The 19,971-nt window shown below is 58.9% G+C and overlaps 4 protein-coding genes and 1 non-coding gene across 6 annotated transcripts; 2 read left to right on the top strand and 3 right to left on the bottom strand.

Annotated features, from left to right (window-relative positions):
- The first annotated feature begins 985 nt into the window (after positions 1 to 985).
- Positions 986 to 8,823, top strand: PHOSPHO1 (phosphoethanolamine/phosphocholine phosphatase 1). Of its 2 annotated transcripts, none has more exons than XM_055697730.1 (4): positions 986 to 1,234; positions 3,206 to 3,308; positions 5,764 to 5,894; positions 6,682 to 8,823. In XM_055697730.1, exons 3-4 carry the CDS (start codon positions 5,850 to 5,852, stop codon positions 7,441 to 7,443), a joined length of 807 nt encoding a protein of 268 aa, XP_055553705.1. In that variant the 5' UTR covers positions 986 to 1,234; positions 3,206 to 3,308; positions 5,764 to 5,849; the 3' UTR covers positions 7,444 to 8,823. The 2 variants fall into 2 exon arrangements, with proteins under 2 accessions (XP_055553705.1, XP_027662354.1); XM_027806553.2 differs by lacking the exon at positions 986 to 1,234 and adding an exon at positions 2,844 to 2,926.
- Positions 8,125 to 9,150, bottom strand: LOC129734409 (uncharacterized). The gene has a single exon (XM_055697729.1). The coding sequence runs from the start codon at positions 9,148 to 9,150 to the stop codon at positions 8,125 to 8,127; it is 1,026 nt and encodes a 341-aa protein (XP_055553704.1).
- ABI3 (ABI family member 3) lies at positions 8,759 to 14,888 on the bottom strand. Its single transcript, XM_027806532.2, has 8 exons — positions 13,759 to 14,888; positions 12,594 to 12,761; positions 11,597 to 11,773; positions 10,911 to 10,993; positions 10,662 to 10,757; positions 10,087 to 10,262; positions 9,855 to 9,974; positions 8,759 to 9,624 (listed from the first exon to the last, which is right to left on the bottom strand). Exons 1-8 carry the CDS (start codon positions 13,873 to 13,875, stop codon positions 9,464 to 9,466), a joined length of 1,098 nt encoding a protein of 365 aa, XP_027662333.2. The 5' UTR covers positions 13,876 to 14,888; the 3' UTR covers positions 8,759 to 9,463.
- A 308-nt stretch (positions 14,889 to 15,196) lies between these two features.
- GNGT2 (G protein subunit gamma transducin 2) lies at positions 15,197 to 18,933 on the top strand. The gene is made up of 3 exons (XM_005440051.4): positions 15,197 to 15,353; positions 16,409 to 16,498; positions 16,870 to 18,933. Exons 2-3 carry the CDS (start codon positions 16,415 to 16,417, stop codon positions 16,993 to 16,995), a joined length of 210 nt encoding a protein of 69 aa, XP_005440108.1. The 5' UTR covers positions 15,197 to 15,353; positions 16,409 to 16,414; the 3' UTR covers positions 16,996 to 18,933.
- A 677-nt stretch (positions 18,934 to 19,610) lies between these two features.
- TRNAQ-UUG (transfer RNA glutamine (anticodon UUG)) lies at positions 19,611 to 19,682 on the bottom strand. Its single transcript has one exon. It is a non-coding gene; the product is annotated as a tRNA-Gln (tRNA).
- Between the last annotated feature and the right edge of the window lie 289 nt (positions 19,683 to 19,971).

Here is a 19,971-nt window from a genome sequence, read left to right as displayed (position 1 = left end):
AGGGGCTGCAGGCAGCTATTGTGAGGTGAAGGTCAGTCCTTTAGTGACTGGGAGTGAGGGCTGTGGAGAAGGGGGTCGGCATGGCCGTAGTTCGGCTGCAGAAATGCTCTGGGCTCTGCTCCTGGCTGGGGCTGGCACTGAATTTTGCCAAAACGGGGAAACTTCAGAGCTTCGGGGGCCAGGGCGTGAGCACTGGGGCGACGTGGCGTCCCCTGGAGCAGCCGTCCCTCATCCAGCCCACACAGGGAACAGAAAACTGCCTTTTTGCAGACCTTTTAAATTTTGTTTGCGTCCTTCCATTCTTAGGCATTTTTAATTAAAAAGCAAGAGAAAACCCAACCTCTGGCGGTCTCTAACTATATGTTTTTAAGGCCGAGTCGCTGAGTCCCCTCCCTGCCCACACCCTCTGTCTCCAGCCTTTGAACAAGCTGGCCTTTTTTTTTTTTTTTTTTTTTTTTTATCACAGGCGACTCCAGTACAAATTGGGCGTCCTGCAAAACCAAAGATTACCGGTTCCGCAGCGCCCCGGGGCCGAGGGGAGTACTCTGGGGTGCGGGCGCAGCCTGGCCGGGCACCCTGCAATCCCGTGTCCCGGGGCAGCGCCAGCACCTAAAATTAGCCGGGGAGGTGGGCGCGGGGGGTGCTGCCCCCCCGGTGTGGGTTTGGGGAGGATTTGTGCGGTTTTCTCGGTCAGCGCCTCCGCGCACCCCTCGGCCGCGGGGGCTGCGCCCTGCGCTCGCCCCTTGTTTTGGGGGAAAATCCCCCCCGAAGGGTTAAATTGCAAAACTGCTGAATTGGCTGGTGCGGGGGGGTTGTGCCGCTTTGGGGAGCAAAACCGCGCCCGCGCTGCGCTAACGCGGTCTCTCCGCGGAACGCGGCGGGGGCTGCGCGCTTCATAGCGCCCCCCGCCCCGCGGGTTGGGGGCGTGGCGTCGGCGGGCCCCGCCCCCTTTGCTGCGCGCCGGCGCGGCTGCCATTGGCTGTGCGGGCGGTGACGCGCGCGGGCTGCGGTTGTTCCGCGGAGCGGCGCCGCGGCTCCGTTTGCGTCGCTTTAAAGGGGCCGCGCCCGCGGCAGCCCCGGTAGCGGTGCCGGCCTCGCCGCACCGGACCGCGCACCCGCGGAGCCCCGCTCCCCAGCCGTCGGTGCCCGGCTCCTTCCACGGCCAAGACGCCGGGCTGGCAGCGCACCCACCGGCACCGGGGCCAGCCGGGCGCTGCCGGGAGATTCCGACCCGGTAAGGGGGCTCCGGGGGCTGATCAGGCGTGAGTCCGCACCGGAGCGGCCGGTGCCGGGACCGAGACGTGCCGACCGGGCAGGAGGCTCCGCGGACCGGGTGTCGGCACCGGCAGATGCTGATCGCTGCGGCTGGTGCCGGTACCGGGAGGTGCCCGCTGGGTGGGGGTCCCCGCTGGCGGGGGCCGGCACCGAGAAGTGCCGATCCGGTGGGACCCTGCGGGGACCGGGGTGGCTGGTGCCGGTGCCGGGGCGTCCCCCACCTGGTTGGACTCTCGGAGGACTGGAGCGGCTGCTGCCCGTACCGGGAGGTGCCGACCGGGCAGGATCCTGCAGGGATCGTGCATGAGTCAGCCCTGTTTGGGCTGGCACCGGTACCGGCGTAGGGCACCGGTACCGGGAGCAGGCACCGGTACAGGGAGCAGGCACCGGTATAGGGAGTGGGTACCGGGAGCAGGCACTGGTCAGCACAGAGCACTGATACTGGGAGCGGGCACCGGCCCTGCTCACCAGGCAGTGGGCTGGGACGAACCGGTACCGGAGTGGGAACAGCAGCTGCCGCCAGTCCCGGCCCCTCTGTCCGCAGGGAGCTGGCACCGGGCTGGCACCGAGAGGCCACAGGATGCGTGTGCCCGGCGGTGGGTTCATCCCCGCAGCGTGGGATGCAGCAACTGGGATCCACTTTTGGGCACCCACAACCCAGCTGCTAACCCAGCACCCACTGCCTGCCCAGCTGCAGCGTTTTGGGGCCAAAACCACCTGGTCCAGGGCGGGGGGGTTGAGAATTTTTTTTGTTGCAGAGCAGAGAGCTCTGGCCCTGACGGCCGCAGCTTGGCCGCGGTAACGCCGCGGCTTCCTGGCAGGCAGCAGGAAAAGTAAACACCATAAAAAAAAAAAAAAAAAATGGAACATCCCCATAACCTGAGGTGACCCCATGCCGTGCCGGCTGGGAGCGTGAGCCCCAGGAGGATGTTCCCGTTCCCTGTTCCTGTTCCCGTTTGCCCCTGCCCGGGGCATTTGGGACAAAGTGGGACCCACGAAGGGCGAGGTGGCACAGTGATGTGCGGTGGGCGTCCCGGCTGGCTGAGACACCCCCGTGAGCTCTGCTGTCTGGGTGATTTGTTATTAATTTATGCATTTGCTTCTGCTTCGGGAGCTGTGTGGACAGCCGGGGATGGTAGCGGGTTGGGTTTTATTCCAGGAATGGTGAAATTGTCCCGTGATCCCGATGACGTGCCTGGTGGTGCCGGAGAGGAGGGTTTCCCCTCCTTTGCTTTTGGGGCAGCAGGACTCTGTCCTCTTGTTCTGCCCGTCAAAAGGGTGGGCAAACAAGTTTGCCAAAGGTCAGGGGTTGGGCTTTGAGTTAAAATTAAATAGACCCAAACATGTTGTACACACCAGAAACATCAAATGTTTTTGTTTAAGGTTAAAAATGTTCAAACTGGGTGAGAGCGGAGTACAGCGGGGGGTTAAAACCAGCCCAGGGACTGTGCCTGCAGTTGGGAAGTGCCCTGTGCCCCCTCGCTTTCAGTGTGTCCTGGCTCTGGGATCAGGTGCTGATCCCTGTCCAGGCTCGCCCGGGTGCGATGGGGGCTCGTGTTGGGCCTGATCCTGTGCCTGGTGCAGGATTAAGCCCGAAGTCACAGCAGTGCAGGGGTCTGCCAGGATGCACAGCAAGAGCTGATCTGTGGAGGTAACAAGGGCAGCAAATATTGCTGGGCTTCAGCCTTTCCTCCCTGGGCATCTCTGGAGCAGGAGGATCCCAGGGATGGCTGGAGGTATTGCCAGAGGGGAGGAAAACATTGAGATTTTGGGGATAAACCACCCTGGGAAATTGCTCTTGTGGTGAGCCCAGCAGCTCACCAATTTAAGCAGGCATATTTTGACCCTCATCCCAAATTCCGTTTGTTTCTTTATGTTTAACACGATTAATGAGCAAATATCTGTTTTTATTTTCTGTTTCAACATTCAGGCTTTACATAATGTTAGGAAGTGCGGCCGCTTTTCTTTTATTTTGGAGGGAGTCCCTTTTTTGCAGAAGGTGGACGGACACGCTCCGGGGAGGCAGCTGCCGGGTGAGTCATCTCCGTGCAGAAATAGCTCCACTGGGAGCAGCGACACGGTCCTGCAGGGATTTCACTTCTCCCTACCCCGGATGGGGCTGCTGCTCCATCCCACGCTCCTAGCAGTGTGCCCACGGGCGCTGCCGGCTCCTGGCTGGATTTAGCGGGATAATTGAGGGCTGGGAGGTTTGCTAAATATTTTTTTCTCATCTCTGCTCCCCTCCTGCACAGGGCAGAGTCAGGGCTGCTGCTAGACCCCACAGCTCAACCTGCTTGTCTTTAGAGGATGAGCACTGGTTTACTGGCTCACTCCTAACGCCGGTATCTGCCTTTTCTGTGTCATAAGGGGAAAACAGCACATGCAGGAAGGATGCAGTTTGTCCAACAGCCCCCAGAAGCCATGAGATTCCCATCCTGAACCTTTACTGGCTAAATAACACTGGCTTAGATTTTAATTCCTCCTTTGCATAAAGCAGTGCACATTTTGATACTATTAAGAGCTGCATTGGGGATGGTTGAGAGCAGAAAGCGGCTCTTGCAGAAGCATGACAGGGATGCTCCGATCTCCCACCGGTAGATGGGGGCAGCAATTGTCCAAGCTGACTTCACGGATTATAGTTTTCCATAGAAATCCCATAGAAAGGGCCCAGTGGCCTCTGTCCTCCCCCAAGACCCACGAAGGGGCAGCTGCATCGGGGGGAGCCTCTGTGCAACAGCGGTGGCAGTGCCGGTGACACTGGGACAAGGAGCTTGGTAGAGCAACTGATTTTTGTTTTCCAGCTCTTGGATTTATCCCTGCTGGGGCTGTCAGTGCCCACGAACAGCAAAGTGATGCCAGGGAGATGGGGAGAGGAGGCAAGAGCTGCAGGGAGCTCTGCCGAGGATAAATTAGCATGAGGTTGAGGTGAACGATGCTGCTTCTGACTTCATGCTGGTCAGCTCTTGGAGGAGAGCTGGAGTAAGCCAAAAGAGACCAGACTGGCTCTCCCCCAGCTCGTAGGTCAGGGTTTTATGTACATAACAAAATGTTAATTCAGATGGTGGCTACATGGAAGGTGGTCAGCTGAAAAGTGCTGAAGGGACTAGAGACTGTATGAGGTAGCTGTTAGGTCTGTGCCTGACCTCATCTGCCCAGATTCCGAGATGTCTGCTGTTAGCCTTTCCTGGTTTGCAACATGCAAAACCCTTGGGCCCAGAAGAGGGTTTTTTGGAGCAAGTTAGCTCCCCTCTCCACATTGTCCCTTAAGCTGCCCATAACAGTATCCACAGCATTAACCAGACAGTCCAGGGCTCTTGCCCTGTGCCACCGCATTGGTACCACAAAGTCTCCGTAAGGCTTAGACCCAAATTATTTTCTCACTGCTGGCAGCTGAATATCATGAGAAAAATTACAATTATTCGTTCTTTAGTTTAATCTTTTTTTCTGTTTCTCTGGGTTTGGACCTGAAAATCATGGTGGCTAATCCCACTGCCAGGCTGGCTGTAGCATCATTTGGCTTCAAATGATGTCTCTCAATAAACTTCAGCTTTTAATGGGTGCTTCTGCAAAGAAATAACTAGTATTTGGTTGAAAGGTTTCACAAAAAGTCGCTTTTACAAGATTTCAACCCAGGGTTTAATTTTGAGTGCCCACTTCTTTTTGCAGTGTGCCACCTCTGAGGTGCAGTTGTGGTTTATTATTTTAGCAGAGTCATGAATCGCATTTGTGCTCAAAATAGTTCGATGCTGGGCTTCAATCCAGGCAAATCCCCCACAAATCACCTTCAGCTGAAAAACTCTTCCTGTAGCCATGCTGATGACAAAAAAAAAAAAAATCATTTAAAATCTCCTGACCCCAGCTAAGCTAAGCTACTGGTGACCAGTTAAAATTTCCCGTGTCCCAGTGTGTTATTCCTCCGGCTAACCGTCTGCCTGAGTTTCCAGCTGGGTTTGGCCACGAGGCTGTTTTTTGGAGGTTGCCCATCGCTCTGTTCTGTCGCCATGGACCACAAGAGGTCGGCAAAATTCGGGAGACGTATCCTGGGCTCTGCCTTCGCTGCGGGGCAGCAGCCTGGCACATCCTCGCCAGAGCTGCCTGGGCACCCGGTTTCATGCCAGGATAATTACTCCATTAGAATAAACACCCCAAACTAATTATACTGGAAGAAAATCAGGGCAATTTTGGAACAGGGCATGTGTTGCTGGGGTTTATTGCCGAGCCGTTCTGCTGGCTGCTTTCACATACGGCAAAGCCCAAGCGCTTGGGAGAATTAGGAGGGATCAGAAGCATTAAACGGGCTCTGCCCGCTCACCCCGCTCTCCGGGGACTCCTTTAATTCCTCCATTCCTGGTACAAAAGGTCCTGAGCTTGGGAGTTGGCTGAAGGACATAGAGCCGTCCGTGCTGTGCTGGTTGGTGCCGTGCCCGAAGGTGGCAGGGGGGAAAAGCCAAGGCATTAACCAAACCCCCCCTTCTCTGTGGTTTGCAGGCAGGAGAGCCGCCCAGCGAGCCCTGAGCCCTGCGCCCTGAGCCCTGCCTTCAGCAACACGCTGCCCGCAGAGTGATGGTCTTAAAATGAAAAGGTGCTGTGAGGGCGTTGGGCTGCCATGCCTGTTTAAGGTCAGTGCCATTCTCACCCCTCTTGTCCTCTGTGAGCGGGGTTGTCCCCCCTCTTCCCAGGGGCTGGGAGCAGGACTCGGGTCCCCATCCTGCGGAGCCCTGGCCGCGGGCAGCACGGCAGCAGCCAGGAGGTGAGCGGGTGCTGCTGGGGCTGCGGTGGCTGTAGCTGAGGGAGGCTGGGCTGGGGCCTGCGGCTCAGCACCCTGCTGGCACAGTGGGTTTGCTTTGGTTTTAGAGCAGAGCAGGAGGCAGCTCTGAGCTGTCCTGGGCTTCCCCAGAGCCTGCAGAGCCTGACCAGGGGGAAACTGCGTCTGAATGACAGAGCAAAAATCAACCTACAAAATCTTTTCCTCTGTCAGGCAAAGCCAGACTTGTCCCAGCAGCAAGAGGGGTCTTCAGGGGCACAAACCCCTTTTCAGGGGTGGGACGGGAGCAGAGTAAACCCCCACCAGGGACCCTCCCTGCACAAAACACCCCAAGGCACGTACTGTCTCCATGTCCCTTGGGAGGACGTGTGGCGGTCGCTCGGCCCAGTGACCGCCTTGACTGCAGGAACAGGATTAGTGGTGACAAAATGATCTCTTTATAGGCAGGATAAATGCCTTAGGGCCGGGGCAAGGTATGGCAGCAGGGGATTAGCCCCCCTCCCCCGCCAAGCCCTGCTAGGCTAATAATCTGCCTGGGGGTCAGGTAGCCTCTTGCTGCTGTGGGTGCCACCATCACTGTGCCCAAGGCCAAAGCAAAGTGCCTCGAACTAACGGCTGGGTGTGATCCTTCCACCTCGCAGGGTGTTGGTATGGCCAGCCCCCGGCCTCCTAAATACCTCCTCGTCTTTGATTTTGATGAGACCATCATCAATGAGAACAGCGATGACTCCATCGTCCGGGCGGCACCAGGGCAGGCGCTTCCAGAGCACATCCGACAGACCTTCCGCGAGGGCTTCTACAACGAGTACATGCAGCGTGTCCTGGCATACATGGGGGACCAGGGGGTCAAGATGGGGGACTTCAAGACTGTCTATGAGAACATCCCCCTGTCCCCCGGCATGCCGGACCTCTTCCAGTTCCTCTCCAAGAACCACGAGCTCTTTGAAATCATCCTCATCTCTGATGCCAACATGTTCGGCATCGAATGCAATCTGAGGGCAGCCGGTTTCTACTCCCTCTTCCGCAAGATCTTCAGCAATCCATCCAGCTTTGACAAGAGGGGATACCTCACCTTGGGGCCCTACCACAGCCACAAGTGCCTTGACTGCCCGGCCAACATGTGCAAACGCAAAATCCTGACAGAGTACCTGGCAGAGAGAGCCCAGGAGGAGGTGGAGTTCGAGAGGGTCTTGTACGTGGGGGATGGTGCCAATGACTTCTGCCCTTCCGTGACTCTGACTTCAGCTGACGTGGCTTTCCCGCGCAAGGGCTACCCCATGCACCGGATGACCCAGGAGATGGAGAAGAAGCAGCCTGGAGCCTTCCAGGCCACTGTCATCCCCTGGGAGTCAGCTGCAGAGGTCACCCGCTATCTCCAGGAGGTTCTCAAGAAGAAGTGTTGAGGATGGCTCAGAAGAGACTTGCATACTATAAGCAGTGGGGAAAGGAGAAGCCGGGGGGTACCCCACACTCATCAGTACTACTCGCTTAGCCCCCGCTCCTGGGCTGCTTTCCTGCCTCTCCTCTCCACGCTCCTTTCTCCCCGGTGATTAAAGCACTTTGTCTCTGTCCCCCTCCTCCTGCCCCTGCCATGGTGAGCTGAAGCCTTTCTCTATGCAGCTTGGACATCGACTCCAGTGCGGGTGTTTGCCAACACTAATGGTGACTTTTTGTTTGTTTGTTTTTCCCTTTTGACTTGACAAGAGCAATTCCTGAAAGAGCAGAAGCCGGCTCCCTGCGGGCCGGCCCTGCCTTCCTCCTGCCTTCATCCTCCTCGACTGCCCGACCACTGCCGGCCATGCCGGGGGATGTGTGCTGTTGCCTTGAACCTGATGCTCAAAGCGCTCCTTGCCTCTTCGTGAGGTCGCTGGAGGTTTAACCCAGGATATTTGTGCTGCCTGGGCTTCCTGGCTCGCCCTCTGCATCCCACCGGGGCAGGGCAGCTCCCAGCCCAGTTGCTGAGCCTTGTGATAAGAGTTAATTGTCCCTTGAGACTTTATTCTCTGAAAAAACACGACATGAGGAATAGTAAACCTTTTGGAAAGGGGTACGTTGGGAAAAAACCTCCTCTGTCCCATCCCCACCTACTTGCCCAGGGCACAGGCACACTGACTGCATCCTTCGTGGGGAGGACGAGCTGCCCTTGCCTTCCATCCTCTGCATCTGCTTCCAGGGTAGAACATCCCCATGTCCCCAGGGCAGACAGGTTCCTCCTCACCCTGAGCTAGTACCGCTCTCATCTGCTTGTCTTTGCTGGATTGTATGGGCTCCTCTCTTACCCCGGGGCGGGGGGGGGCATTTTCCCTCCTGACCTGGTCTAGAGGTGCTGAACCTCCCCCCGGGAAGTGTGGTGCTGCAGCCCTTCTCCTGGCATCAGGTCCCCAGTGGACAAACTCCCCCGCGTCCCCCTGCCCCACTGCAGTATTAATTGCCCCTTCTAATTGCACTCTGCAGGGGGGACCTACAGTATTCGCTGCTCTCTGGTGTTGGCTTCCCCTGGATTTATCCACAGCCTTACCAGCTCCCGAGGGTGGCTTGTAACTCCTCCAAAGCATAGAAACCCTGACAGCAAACCTGAGCAGTAAGGAAATAACCAAAGCAGCCCTGAGGTGTTCCTCCTCTATTTCATTTCCCGTCGCTTTGTTCTTCCTCCTTCGGACCCTGTTCAACTGTGTGGAACTTAAAGCCATGGAATTAAAAATATACATATATATATAGAGAGATATATATATATTGCAGATACACAAGATGTATCCAGGGCATAAACCTGGACATGAAACAGCTCTCCGAGTTGCACATACATGTTGTTTCTCTTCCTTGGGCTGGTGAAGGTGGTGGGATTGCGTTGGAGTGGGGGCAGCGGAGTGGGGCTGGGCTACAAGCGATGCTCTGCAGGGGCCCCCGTGGGGACCCCTTTGCTGGAGAATCGGGCCCTGGCTCATCCCCATCTGTGTCTCAAGCTGATGGGGACAGCATGCAGCTTCCCTGGGTCCACAGCTGGGTGCTGCTCTCCTCTGCGTCCCTGTGGGCATTTGGCCCTGTCCCCCATTTCTCTGCTTTGGTCCTGTGGGGCCAGGAGCATCACCAGGATCCGTCCACAGGACCAACATGCCGCCCGCTGCGTTTCCATCAGCTGAGAGCACTGCAGTGCTAAACCATCCCAGCACCAGGCAGGAGCCAGTGCTGCTGTCATGAAAAAAGAAGATGGGAGAGGGGCCAGGCAGGAGATGTTCTGGGTGCTGGTAGCTGTCAGGGTGCAGCAGTGCCAGCAGTGGCACCCGGTCTGGCTGCCCATGCAAGGGCTGAGCTGTGCAAAGCCAGAATTGATAGGCGAAGCGCAGCCCTGCGAGCAGGAGCAGGATGCAGCCGATCCAGGAGGGGGGGGGGGGGGGGGGTGTGCAGGGGCCTGCCTGCCCTTGGTGCTCAGATGGGCTCCACGTAATTGCCGGGGAAGAAACCCACTTCCTCACCCATGACGCCCTCGCACCAGCCGTCCGAGTAGCGTCGTGTGACAAAGAGGAGGGCGCCAGGCTGGAAGGAGAGCTCGTTGTCCTTCTGCTGTGCATAGGGGTAGAGGGCCACCACTGCGAGAGGAGGGAGAGGGGGCCATGGAGCCCAGCAAGGCCACCACAAGGGACAGGCCACAGCTGGGAAGTGCAGGAGCAGGGGATGTCAGCAGACCATGGCACTGCTCAGCATCCCAGCCCCAGCCGATGCCAGGGCAGAGTTGGGCCCTCAGTGCCGTGAGTGTGGGCAGGAGCTCAACCAAAAGCACCATGGCAAAGAGACTGGGGGATCTGGGCATCCACTGTACCTTTCTCCAGGTAGTTCTCCGGAACCCAAGGGGGGTCCTCTGCAGCAAGTGGTGGCAGGGGGGCCAAATCCTCAAAGGCAGGCAAAGCTGGTGGTGGCAGCGTCTCGAGATCATCGCGGGCTGCAAAATCAATGGGGGACAAAGGGCTCCATGGGGGGCAGAGGCAACATGCAGCCCCCCATATCCCTGCTAACCCCCCAGGATCAGCATCTCTGGACCACCAAGCACTCACCTGGGGGCATGAGGTCTGGTGGGGGCATGTCCATGTCGCCTGGTGGTGGCAGGTCCCCAGGGAGAGGTGGGGGCGGCAGGATGGCAGCCACAGCCGGTGGGGATGGCCCCAGCAGGGAGGGGAGCGGTGGTGGGACAGGGATGCCTTCACAGGGGGCTGCCGGGGCTCCGCTCGAGCTGGGGGTGGGGGAGCAGCAGTGTCAGAGTGGGAGGACCAGCCTGGGGGGCTGGCCTTGCCCCCTACTCTTTGAATACAGACATGTGCCCCATGCCAGGAGGGAGTGGCACTCGCTGTGGTCATCATGTGGGCAGGAGATGCTGACATCTGTGTGCCAAGCCTGTGCAAACCCCTTGCCCAGCACTGCGCCTCATTTGCCCCATCAGGGACCCTCCCCATAAGAGGGTATCTTTGCTCTAGAGACAAGCACCGCCCAGGGTGCAGTCCCACTCCCAAAACCCGTATTTTTAATCAAAATCCCTTTGCAGCAGAACGTCCCCTGAGCAGCAGAATGACAGCGGCTGCCCTGGGGTCTCCTGACCCACCAGGCCCGCCCCCACCCCGAGAAGTGCCAGTACCTGACGGATATCAGCGAGGAAGTGGAGGAGGCTGCTGAGAGTTTGCCCTGGGGAACCACGGGTGGCTGGATGGGCTCAGGGACGCGGGTGCTTCTCCTGCGGGAAGAGCAGCCACTGAGCCCCCAGCCTGGCACACGGATGGCACCCTGATGGCAGCAGCATCAGGCGAGCCCACGCCACATGTCACCGCTGGGTGACACGGAAAGGCAAAGCCCCCAACCCTGCACCCATCCCCACCCACAGCCTCACCCCAGGGTGCCCACAGCTTGCGCTGTCGACTTGATCCCCTTCCGAGCCAGGGTGCCCGTGCGGGACAGCTGGGTGCTGTGGTCCTGTGGGCACAGGGAGACACGGAGATGTGACGGGCGAGGGGCTGCAGCTGCCCCACAAACTCGTTGCACCCCAGATGGCCGTGACACGCACACACACCCCAGGGAAGCAGCACCCTGAGGTCTCTGCTGGGCCCCCCCGACGGGAGCAGCCGAGCGGAAGGAGCCGCCGGCGCTGCGGTGTGGAGGCGGCCAAGAGGCGCCCGCCACCGTGGGAACCACAGCCCCAGTGCCACCACTTCCTCTCCAGCCCCATGCTGGGAGCTCGCACCTGCTGGGCTGCAGAAACCCCTGCCTGGGCCATTTAGGTGCTGAGTAAGGGACCGTGGGGTGGGAGCGTTGCAGCTCAGCGTCAGCCCCAGCAGCACCAATGGTCTTTGCTGAGTGTTGTTTACCTTTTCTGCACCAGACCACGTCCCCACTCCCCACGCTGGGACCACCGAGCCCCAGTGGGCTGTGGGGCACAGATAGACCCCGCTTTTCCATCAAGGAGCGGTTTGAGCCCACCTGTACAGCCATCAGTGCAACACTGGGGACACTGGGGACCAAGATAGCCCATCCAAGCCCCCTCACCCCTGTGGGACACCCTCCCAGCCCTGGGCTGACCTTTATGCCATGGCCAATGTCATCCAGGATGCTGAAGTTGAGGGGTTTCCTGTAGTAGGGCTCCAGGCAGGGTGGGCTGGGGGGGGGCATAATCTTCTGGTAGGACGGGAACCTCCTGCTGACAGTTAACGAGCCAATCTCCCGGCGAGACACCTTCTCCTTGTGCATGTCAACCCTCTGCGGAGATGACACTGTCCCCACTGTCCCATCCCAGGTTCTCCTCACCTCCTGCTGCCGCCTTCAAGTCCCACCACCCTTCCCAGCCCTGTCTCCCTGCCTGTAAGGGAGGGGTTGCAGGGAAGCATGGGGACTGAGCCTGAACCCTCTGGTCCAGCCAAAGCCACCGGGGCAGATCCTGCTCTGCTCCATCACAGCAGGGCGAGTGGTGCCCTTCATGCCACCACAGAGGACCTGGGCCTTCCTAAAGCAGGGGACAGGGGGACAGGGCAGTGGCAGGGGGATGCGTCAGCTTCAGCCACCTTGAAGCTGTTTTCCTGCTGCTTCCACCATGACCACAGTGTCCCTTCTCCTCCTGTGGCTGGAAAGGCTCCAGGTGGCTTCCAAGTGCCAGGAAGAGGGTGGGTGGCCACACTAGTGTCCCTAAGCTCTGGGAGGACGAGGCCAGGCAAGGGGAAAGTGTGGCAACCAGGCCAACACCCCGAGCCCCAATACTCCATTTTGGCCTCTCTGAGATTTCAGAGGCAGTTCCCAAGGTCCCCCCTCCACTGGGACTTGCAAGTGCCCAGACTGGGAGAACACCCCAGAGACCAGTTTCCCAGCCCCAGATAGAATTGTCTCCCCATGACATGTTGGGTGACCCCCACCACCACCCAAGGAGATGGTCTTGCACTTCCACTGCAAGGTGATGCTACAGGGGGCCAACGGGCTCTTGAAGCTGCAGGGGAGGAGGGCCTTCAGCCCCTTCGAGCTGCCCAAACCCCCCTTCCCAGAACCCAAACCCCAACACACGCTGGTGCTGGTCAGAGGATGGTCCCACCTGGGCCACGCAGCTGACGTCAGCCTCCACCTTCCGCAGCTCGGCCGCCTGCAGGTCCAGCAACCGCAGGAAGGCGGTGGCCAGGCTGCTGACCTGGTAGGTCACACTGGCCAGGGACTGCGTGCTCAGCGCCATCGTCTCCTCCAGCGCCTTCCGCTTGTCACTCGCCTGGAGGGGGAAACCCAGCCGTGGGACCCCATGCGGCCACCACTGCCTCCATCCTCACGTTGGAGTCACACAGGAGCAAAGATGCTTCCTTCTGCTTTCCAAATGCATCAAACTTCCTCCAGCTCCACCGGCAGGACACATGGGCACCCGGCAGGCAGCAGCATTCACCTTTTCCAGCACCAGGGATTCACCGTGATTCCTCCCCAGGACGCTGCCGTTTTGGCAGGTGCTGGAGCTGAGCCTGCCACCCCAGGGGACAGCTGGCCATGCCACCAGCTGTGCTGGGGATGGTGTCTCAGTTCTCTGAATAACTCAGCGTGTTTCCCCTTCAGCTCCGCTCCGGTGGATGCAACCCCCTGGGCACAGCCTCGGGGTCTGGCTTGAGCCAGCAAGGCCACTGACACATGCCCTGCCGAGCTCACAGGGACCCCTCCCCAGAAAACTGGGCCAGAACAAGCCTTTTCCCTCCTATTTCATCCCAAAAGCTCCTGCCCCACTGCTTCCCTCAGTGGGGGCCAGGCAGGAAGGAGGAGGAGGGACACTGGTGACAGCAGAGTTTCACGCTCGTTCTGCATGTGCAGGCACCTGGCTCACCTCTGCCAGGCCAGGATGTACCTCCGAAACCCTGGGGACAGCCTGGGATAGCCCAGCCAGGGCTGGTGTCTCTGGTCCCCTCCCAGGGCTTCTCCAGAGGCACCAAACTCCTGGAGGACTCTCATTCATCCCCACTCTGAGAGCTGAGCAGAAAAGCTGCTGTAGAGCAAGAAGGGAAACTGAGGCCCAAGGGAAAAAAAACCAAACCAACAGCAGCAGCGTTCAGTGCTGGGTAGGAGGCTAACAGGGATGCTCAGGCTCCCAGCTCCCAGGGCACAGCCTTCGCCTTCACCCACCAGCCACCCCTCTGGGACCACCACCTCACCAGGGCTCCCAGCATCACACCCAGCCCCAAGGCTGCAGCTCACCCCGCAATGTCCCCAGCTGTCCCCATCCCCCTCACCTGCAAGTAGTTGCTTTCGCAGTAGTCGGCGACCCTGTGGAGGTTGCAGTGGTGGTCACGCAGGACCTGCCGGCCTGCTGGGATGTCACGCTGCTGCAGCTGCTCCAGCTCCGACATGGTGCTGGGCTCAGCTCCCACTTCCTCCCCAGCCGCCTCGGCGCTGGGTTTTGAAGCTCGTGGCGGTGCTGACGCAGGGACTGTGGGCGCCGCAGTGTCCCCGATCCCCCAAGGGACACCCCGTAGCTGTGGGGCCCGCCCCGGCCACCTTCACATCACTGACCTCCGGAGAGCTGGGTGCAGCCAGGAAAAATGGGGGGGCAGCGGGGAGGCAGCCAGTGTAGCCCCAGCCCCACGAGGGTTGTGTTGGGGGGCAACCCCAGCTGCAGCTGGTGGCCACCCCACCAGGCAGGGGGTGAGAGCGGCTGTGGCAGCGAAGGATGTGAGTCATGGAGGAGCCAGCAGTGCAGGGGAGGGGGGGCAAGCAAGCAGAAAAGACCCTGACCCCCATCTCTGCCACCGGTGGCCGTCCTCCATGAGCTGCCGTCACCATCCCGGTGCGTGAGGGGCTGAGCCGGGCTTGGGCACACCCAGGGAGGGCGATTCCCTTCCCTTCCCCTTTATCAGCCATCAGGAAGGGATGCAGCCAAGGGCAGACTGCCAGGCCCTCCTCCCTGGAAAAGCCCCACGCACCCCACATCCCCCACGCAGCATCACCCCAGTCACCCAGACCTCGTGCAGCTCTGGGTACAGAGGGGTGGGACAAGTGACCCCCCGTCCTTCCCTCGCCCAGGACGGCACGTTCCCCTCCATGCTTTGCTAAAACAACCTTTCACGTCCCCACGCGTGAGGCTGAGGTTGTGCGGAGGGCAGGAAATTTTCACTTGGAAATCCCCCTCCACCCTCTTCTCCTCCTCCCACAGGTTCTTCCCTGGGGCCTCCCAGGCTCTGTCCTCAGCCCCAGTGACTGCACCGGCCAGACAGGAGCAAAACCCACGTTAGGGCTTGGCCCTTCCTGAGCCCGTGGCCCCACCAGCGCAAGGACGAGGGAAATGATGAACTTCCTCCAGCACTAGCCCAGACTCCTCACACGCCAAAGGACCAAGAGCTGCCTGAGCCGTTCCTGACCCCCAACGCAGCTGCACCAGCCCTCAGAGGCCCCCCCACCCCAGGTCCCCCCGCATCCCCTCCCAAACTGTGAAAGCAGCTCCGATTCCCAGAGGGGCCAGTCCCCCTGACCCAGCCACGGCAGCACCCAGCCACCCCCACAGGCTCAGACACCCATGGCAGGGGCTCAAGGACTTCCTGGGCTTCCCACCATCCCACCCTACCCTTCCTCCCCCATCCTCACGCTCCCCACAGCCCCACCACCAATTACCCTGGGCTTTGAGGTTAATGCCCAACACCTGACCAGCTTATTCTCCTGAGTCTATTATCAGCTTAAGGACCAAAGACATCTGCTTCCTGCTACTCTCCCAGAGAGCTGAAGGAGTCTTCAAGCCTGGAGCAAGAGAGCAAGGGCTCGTTGACAGCATCGCCCCTCTGATGGATCTCTGAACGTCTGCACCGCTCACAAGGGCTACCCCTCGTCACCAGAGGTAAGTGGTCTTGCTCCTTCCCGGTACAAATGGCATTGCAGTGCCCACCCAGTTCGGGAGCCACCCTCTCAGTGGGTAGCACGACTGTGCCACGGCTTTGGGTCCCTCACGCTCTGCCCCGAAGGTATCGATGGGGAGAGGAGCACTGGGCACATGTGCCACACGAGCAGCTGCCAAAAACCAGCGGGGTCTGGGACGCACAAGCTTGACACCTTCAAGAGCAGGGGCATGGTACATTTCAGCTTAATCATGGTGGTTTTTTTTATTTAAAAGATTGTGGCCAGCTTTTCAATGCAAGTTTTAACATGGGAACAGACCTCAGCAGTGCAGGCCAGCTATGTGGGAATCTCACATAACGCTTGGATGAGCTTTCATGAAAAAAAGAGTTTGGCTTTTCCAACCCACATAGCCCCAAAACCTTTCAGTCACAGCAAACAATGCCTCTGCATGCAAACAGGCAAGTTTACAGCAATGAAGGAGGCACAATCCATGTTATCACTTACCTGGGGGGAAAAGGCACAAGGAGGGGTGAGAAGAAAAAACTCCCAGTATTTAGTTCCTTAGAAAACCTGCAAAGATGCTCTTGCCCAGGCACAGGACAGCAGAGAGGTCTAGTTTGCAGAACGTGACCATCCAGGTTCTCCTACAATGTGCTGCCCTGACAGCCCCAAGGCAGCAGCTTTTCTCTGGGCTCAACTGGCCCCACTCAGCTAACTGGCCAGCTCATGTCCTGGGGTAACAGCTTCTGTGGTAGCAAAAAACTATTTAAAAACCACGCTGGATCCTCCTCCACTGCCTTTAAACTGCATCTGTCGCTCAATGTGCCTGCTGAGAACAAGCAAATGAAAATCCGGTTACAGCAGGTGTTACAAGCAAGGTTTTGAAAGGTGCCTCCTGCTTCAGTTTTCTTTTAGCATCAGCCTATCTCTCACCATGGGCATAGCTGAGACATTAGTGGCGTCTCCAGTATTATTAGGGCTGAAGCAAAAGTCCTAATGTGCCTTAAGACAAGCCCTGCTATACACTAATAACTAGCCATTTCCCTGTGGTTACAGGGCAAAATGGCTCAGGACATGACAGAGAAGGAGCTGCTGAAGATGGAGCTGGATCAGCTGAAGAAGGAGGTGAAGAACGAGAGGCAAATGGTGAGTCTTCCACCCAAAATGCAAAGGTTCCCCGGGGTAACTTTCTGACCTGATCATGCTGCAAAGGAAAAGAACCACAATCCCTGAAATTAAACCTCAAATACAGACATGAGTGTGTGCATCTGCACCGTTCCCCTCGGGCTTAGCCCCATGTCCCAGAGCCCAGGGGCTGTGGCTCTGCACCCAGTGAGGTGCCCACAGCACCCTGGGGATGCTCTTGGGGACACCCCATGCTGGGTGGAATGTTCATGGCCACAGTTCCCCTCTCCCAGCTGCACAAAGGGGTTTGTAGGCAGCTGAAGAGGGGGAGCACAGCGCTGCAGTGAGGATTTGATCCCGTAACCCACACAGAGTATCTTCTTCCTTGGCAGATCTCCAAGACAGGCAAAGAACTCAAGGAATACATTGAGTCCATGGCAGGTGAGGATCCGCTGCTGAAGGGAGTCCCTGAGGACAAGAACCCCTTTAAGGAGAAGGGTGGCTGTACGATAAGCTGACCCCCACTGCTATCACCGCTGGGCACAGGAATGTTCCTGTGTGCAAGCCAAGACTGTCAGAAACCTGCTTTCCCTGTAGTCTGACCTCAGCACTGGGGAGTCCAGAACCAAAGCACAGCACATCTAAAGGATGGCAAAAAGAAGAAGGGAAAAAAAAAAAAAAAAAAATATTATCCCACTGCCACCAAAGATGAGGTTCAGCAGCCAGCGCAGTGTGCTTTTGTGCTCTCACAGCTGATCTACATTTTGTTTCCTGCAAGCAAAACTTCTGCATTTTTAGCAGACAGCAGCAAACTGGGCTTTAATGAAACCGCAGAGCTGCGTCTGTCTCAGGCTTCTCCAAGCAGCCCAGCCCCAAGCCCCCAGTCACTGCAGAAGAGCCTCGCAACAGGACCCTGCTCAAGCCGGTTCCTCTCAGTGCCTCAGTTTTCCCATCTGGCACAGGAGGGCAACACCCACCCACCCTGCTGCTCTGAGGCTTCCAGGGATCTGAAGCTTTATTTTTATTCCTACGCATCCCCCCAGCCAGTGACCACCACTGGCCCAACACTCCTACAGCCCCACGGCTTCCACCCACCATGCACCTTGCATCAAGAGCCAGCAGACAGCCACAGCACGGCTGGGTGGGCTTCAGGGTATGGCATGGGAAGGAGCGAGGCCCCAGGCAGTTTGTTCAAACCCTTCCTCCACCTCTCAGTCTCACTTCCTCCTCTGGAAAACCCCTGGCAGCCATGGGAAAGCAAGCCCAGGGCTGCCAGGTCCTGCCAGTGACCGAGGTGGCTCCAAGCCCTGCCTCTGCTTCACCATCAGCTCCTTTCTGCTGCTGCAACCGGGCCCCATACAGGCAGAAGGGCTGTAAAGTCTCATCCCACCATGTCCCATCAGGGACGGGAATGACTTGGAACAAGCAGTCTGGGGGACAGCAGCTCCTTGGAGCAAGACAGGACTCTCCAAGCCCTAACCCAGCAATGTCAGGCCATGATGCTCCTGCTCCCAAGGGCAGTTTGTATCTAGGACAAATTTCATCCCCTGCTTGATAGAAAAAAACTTATCAGCTCTGGCACAACCAGCTTCCAGGCTCAGTAGGGTGATACTTTGGGGCAGATTTATGGGGTTTGCTGTCTGGTGCTTTTTTGGGGGTGTTTGGGTCATTTTGTTCTTCCTTTTTAAATCAGTTACAGCTACATGTTACCTTTGGGAAACAACCTCCAAAACTTCCCCAGTCAACCCCAAACAGAAGCAGCAGCTCTTTTTATTTCTCAGGGTCCCTCAGGTCCCATCCCTGCCACAGGCTGTCCCCACCCAACTTCTGCTTCACGCTAGCCCACCTCTACATCGTGGCAGCCCTCAAGGCCACAGTGAAACACTCCCCCAAGGCCCAGCCAGCCTCTGCGTGGATGTTACATGCATCCCGTGGCAGATTTAGCCACAGTGAAGACAATGGCTGCAAACTCGAGGCAGGAACAAACCTCTTCCAGCCAGTTTGTGGGATGAGGCGATGGCGCAGCAGGTACCTGCTGCCTCCTGGGAAGGCCGTGGGTCTACGATGCTGCCAGTGGCTGCTGCCAGGGCTCTGGGATGCATGGAGATGTGCCTGGGACTAGTTTAAATGCTGTGCGTGCAGGGGAATTGTTACCAACCCCACTCGGAGCAGTGTTCTCCTGTCTGCTGGGCCACCGCTGGTCTCACCGACGGGCCGGCCCCACTCAACACGGTGTCCGTGGGGCAGGGGGGGGTCCCTCAGCCCCACAGGTGCCCAAAGATGGGTGCTCCCTGGCAGAGGACAGACAGAAGGACGAGGCCTCTCCTCATGCAGGTGGTCCCCACTGCTCCCCTGCAACCTGTACCTCCACTCCACGTACCTTCCTAGCCCGAAGAGACAAAAATAAAGATGGTTTTGTTCTTTCTCGCAGATGCTAAATAAACCTCTCAGCTCAACCACGGCTTCCGTCTTTCTTGCGGCTGAGGGGCAGGGCGGGTGGCCCTGAGGCGAGTGGCCGTAGCAGGACTCAGCCCCGGGGCCTGGGCTGCCCCTAATCCCGGGCGATAACCCGGCCGCGAGCGGGTTTCCTGCGCTCGACGGGGATTGACCCGTTAATCGACGTTAAACGGCTGGAAACCTGCGTCAGAGCCGGCTAAGCCGCTGCTGAAGGGATTCGGGACGCTGCTGGCCCAACACCGGCCTAAAGCCAGGGCCGGGCCCCTGCGGCTGCTTCCCCGAGGCCCCCGCGCCTCGCACCGCCCACCCGCGACCGCGAACCCACCGTAGCGAGGCCAAGGGCTCCCCTATCAGGCGGTGTCGCCTCACAATAACGCGGAGGGAGGCGGAGCGCAGCGCGCCCCCAGCCAATAGCAGCGCTCGGCGGGGAGAGTGTCAGCCCGGAAGCCCAATCAGCGCAGGCACAGAGCCCGCCGTGGTTTGCCCCGCCCTGCCTACGCATGCGCAGTGACGACCCGGCGCCCCCGCACAAAATGGAGCCCGGCGGGCGCCAGGAGGGCTTGGGGCGGGTGGGGGGGGGGCACCCCTGGCGCTCCCCCCATCCTCCTCTAACGGCGATTGGCGGCCGCTCCCCGCCGCGTTCCCGGAGCCATGGCGGAGAAGCAAAAAGGCCAGGAGGTCCCACCGAGATTTGAACTCGGATCGCTGGATTCAAAGTCCAGAGTGCTAACCATTACACCATGGGACCACTACGTCCACAGCTCCTCGCCGCGCTCTCAGTCTATCCCGACACGTACCGTTGACACCCCTCGGCCCCCAGATCTGGTGCGTCCCCCCTGTAGTAACGGGGCTCCGCTTCCTGCTCCCCCGCACCGGTAGTGCCGGTGCGGCGCGGCTCTGTACCCCGGGACTGGCCCCGCTGCGCTCCGCGCCAACTCGGGGCGGGGGGGACCGTCCCATGCCCCCCCCTGCTGCTCGAGCAGCTTCAGGACGCTCAAGGGCACCGGGCCCGTCGCTCCCGGTGCCCTTGAGCCACC

Source organism: Falco cherrug, chromosome 20, assembly GCF_023634085.1.
Source record: "Falco cherrug isolate bFalChe1 chromosome 20, bFalChe1.pri, whole genome shotgun sequence".
Lineage (NCBI taxonomy): Eukaryota > Metazoa > Chordata > Aves > Falconiformes > Falconidae > Falco > Falco cherrug.
The sequence above is the reverse complement of the archived record's forward strand: the minus strand, read 5'-3'. Positions and strand labels throughout refer to the sequence as shown.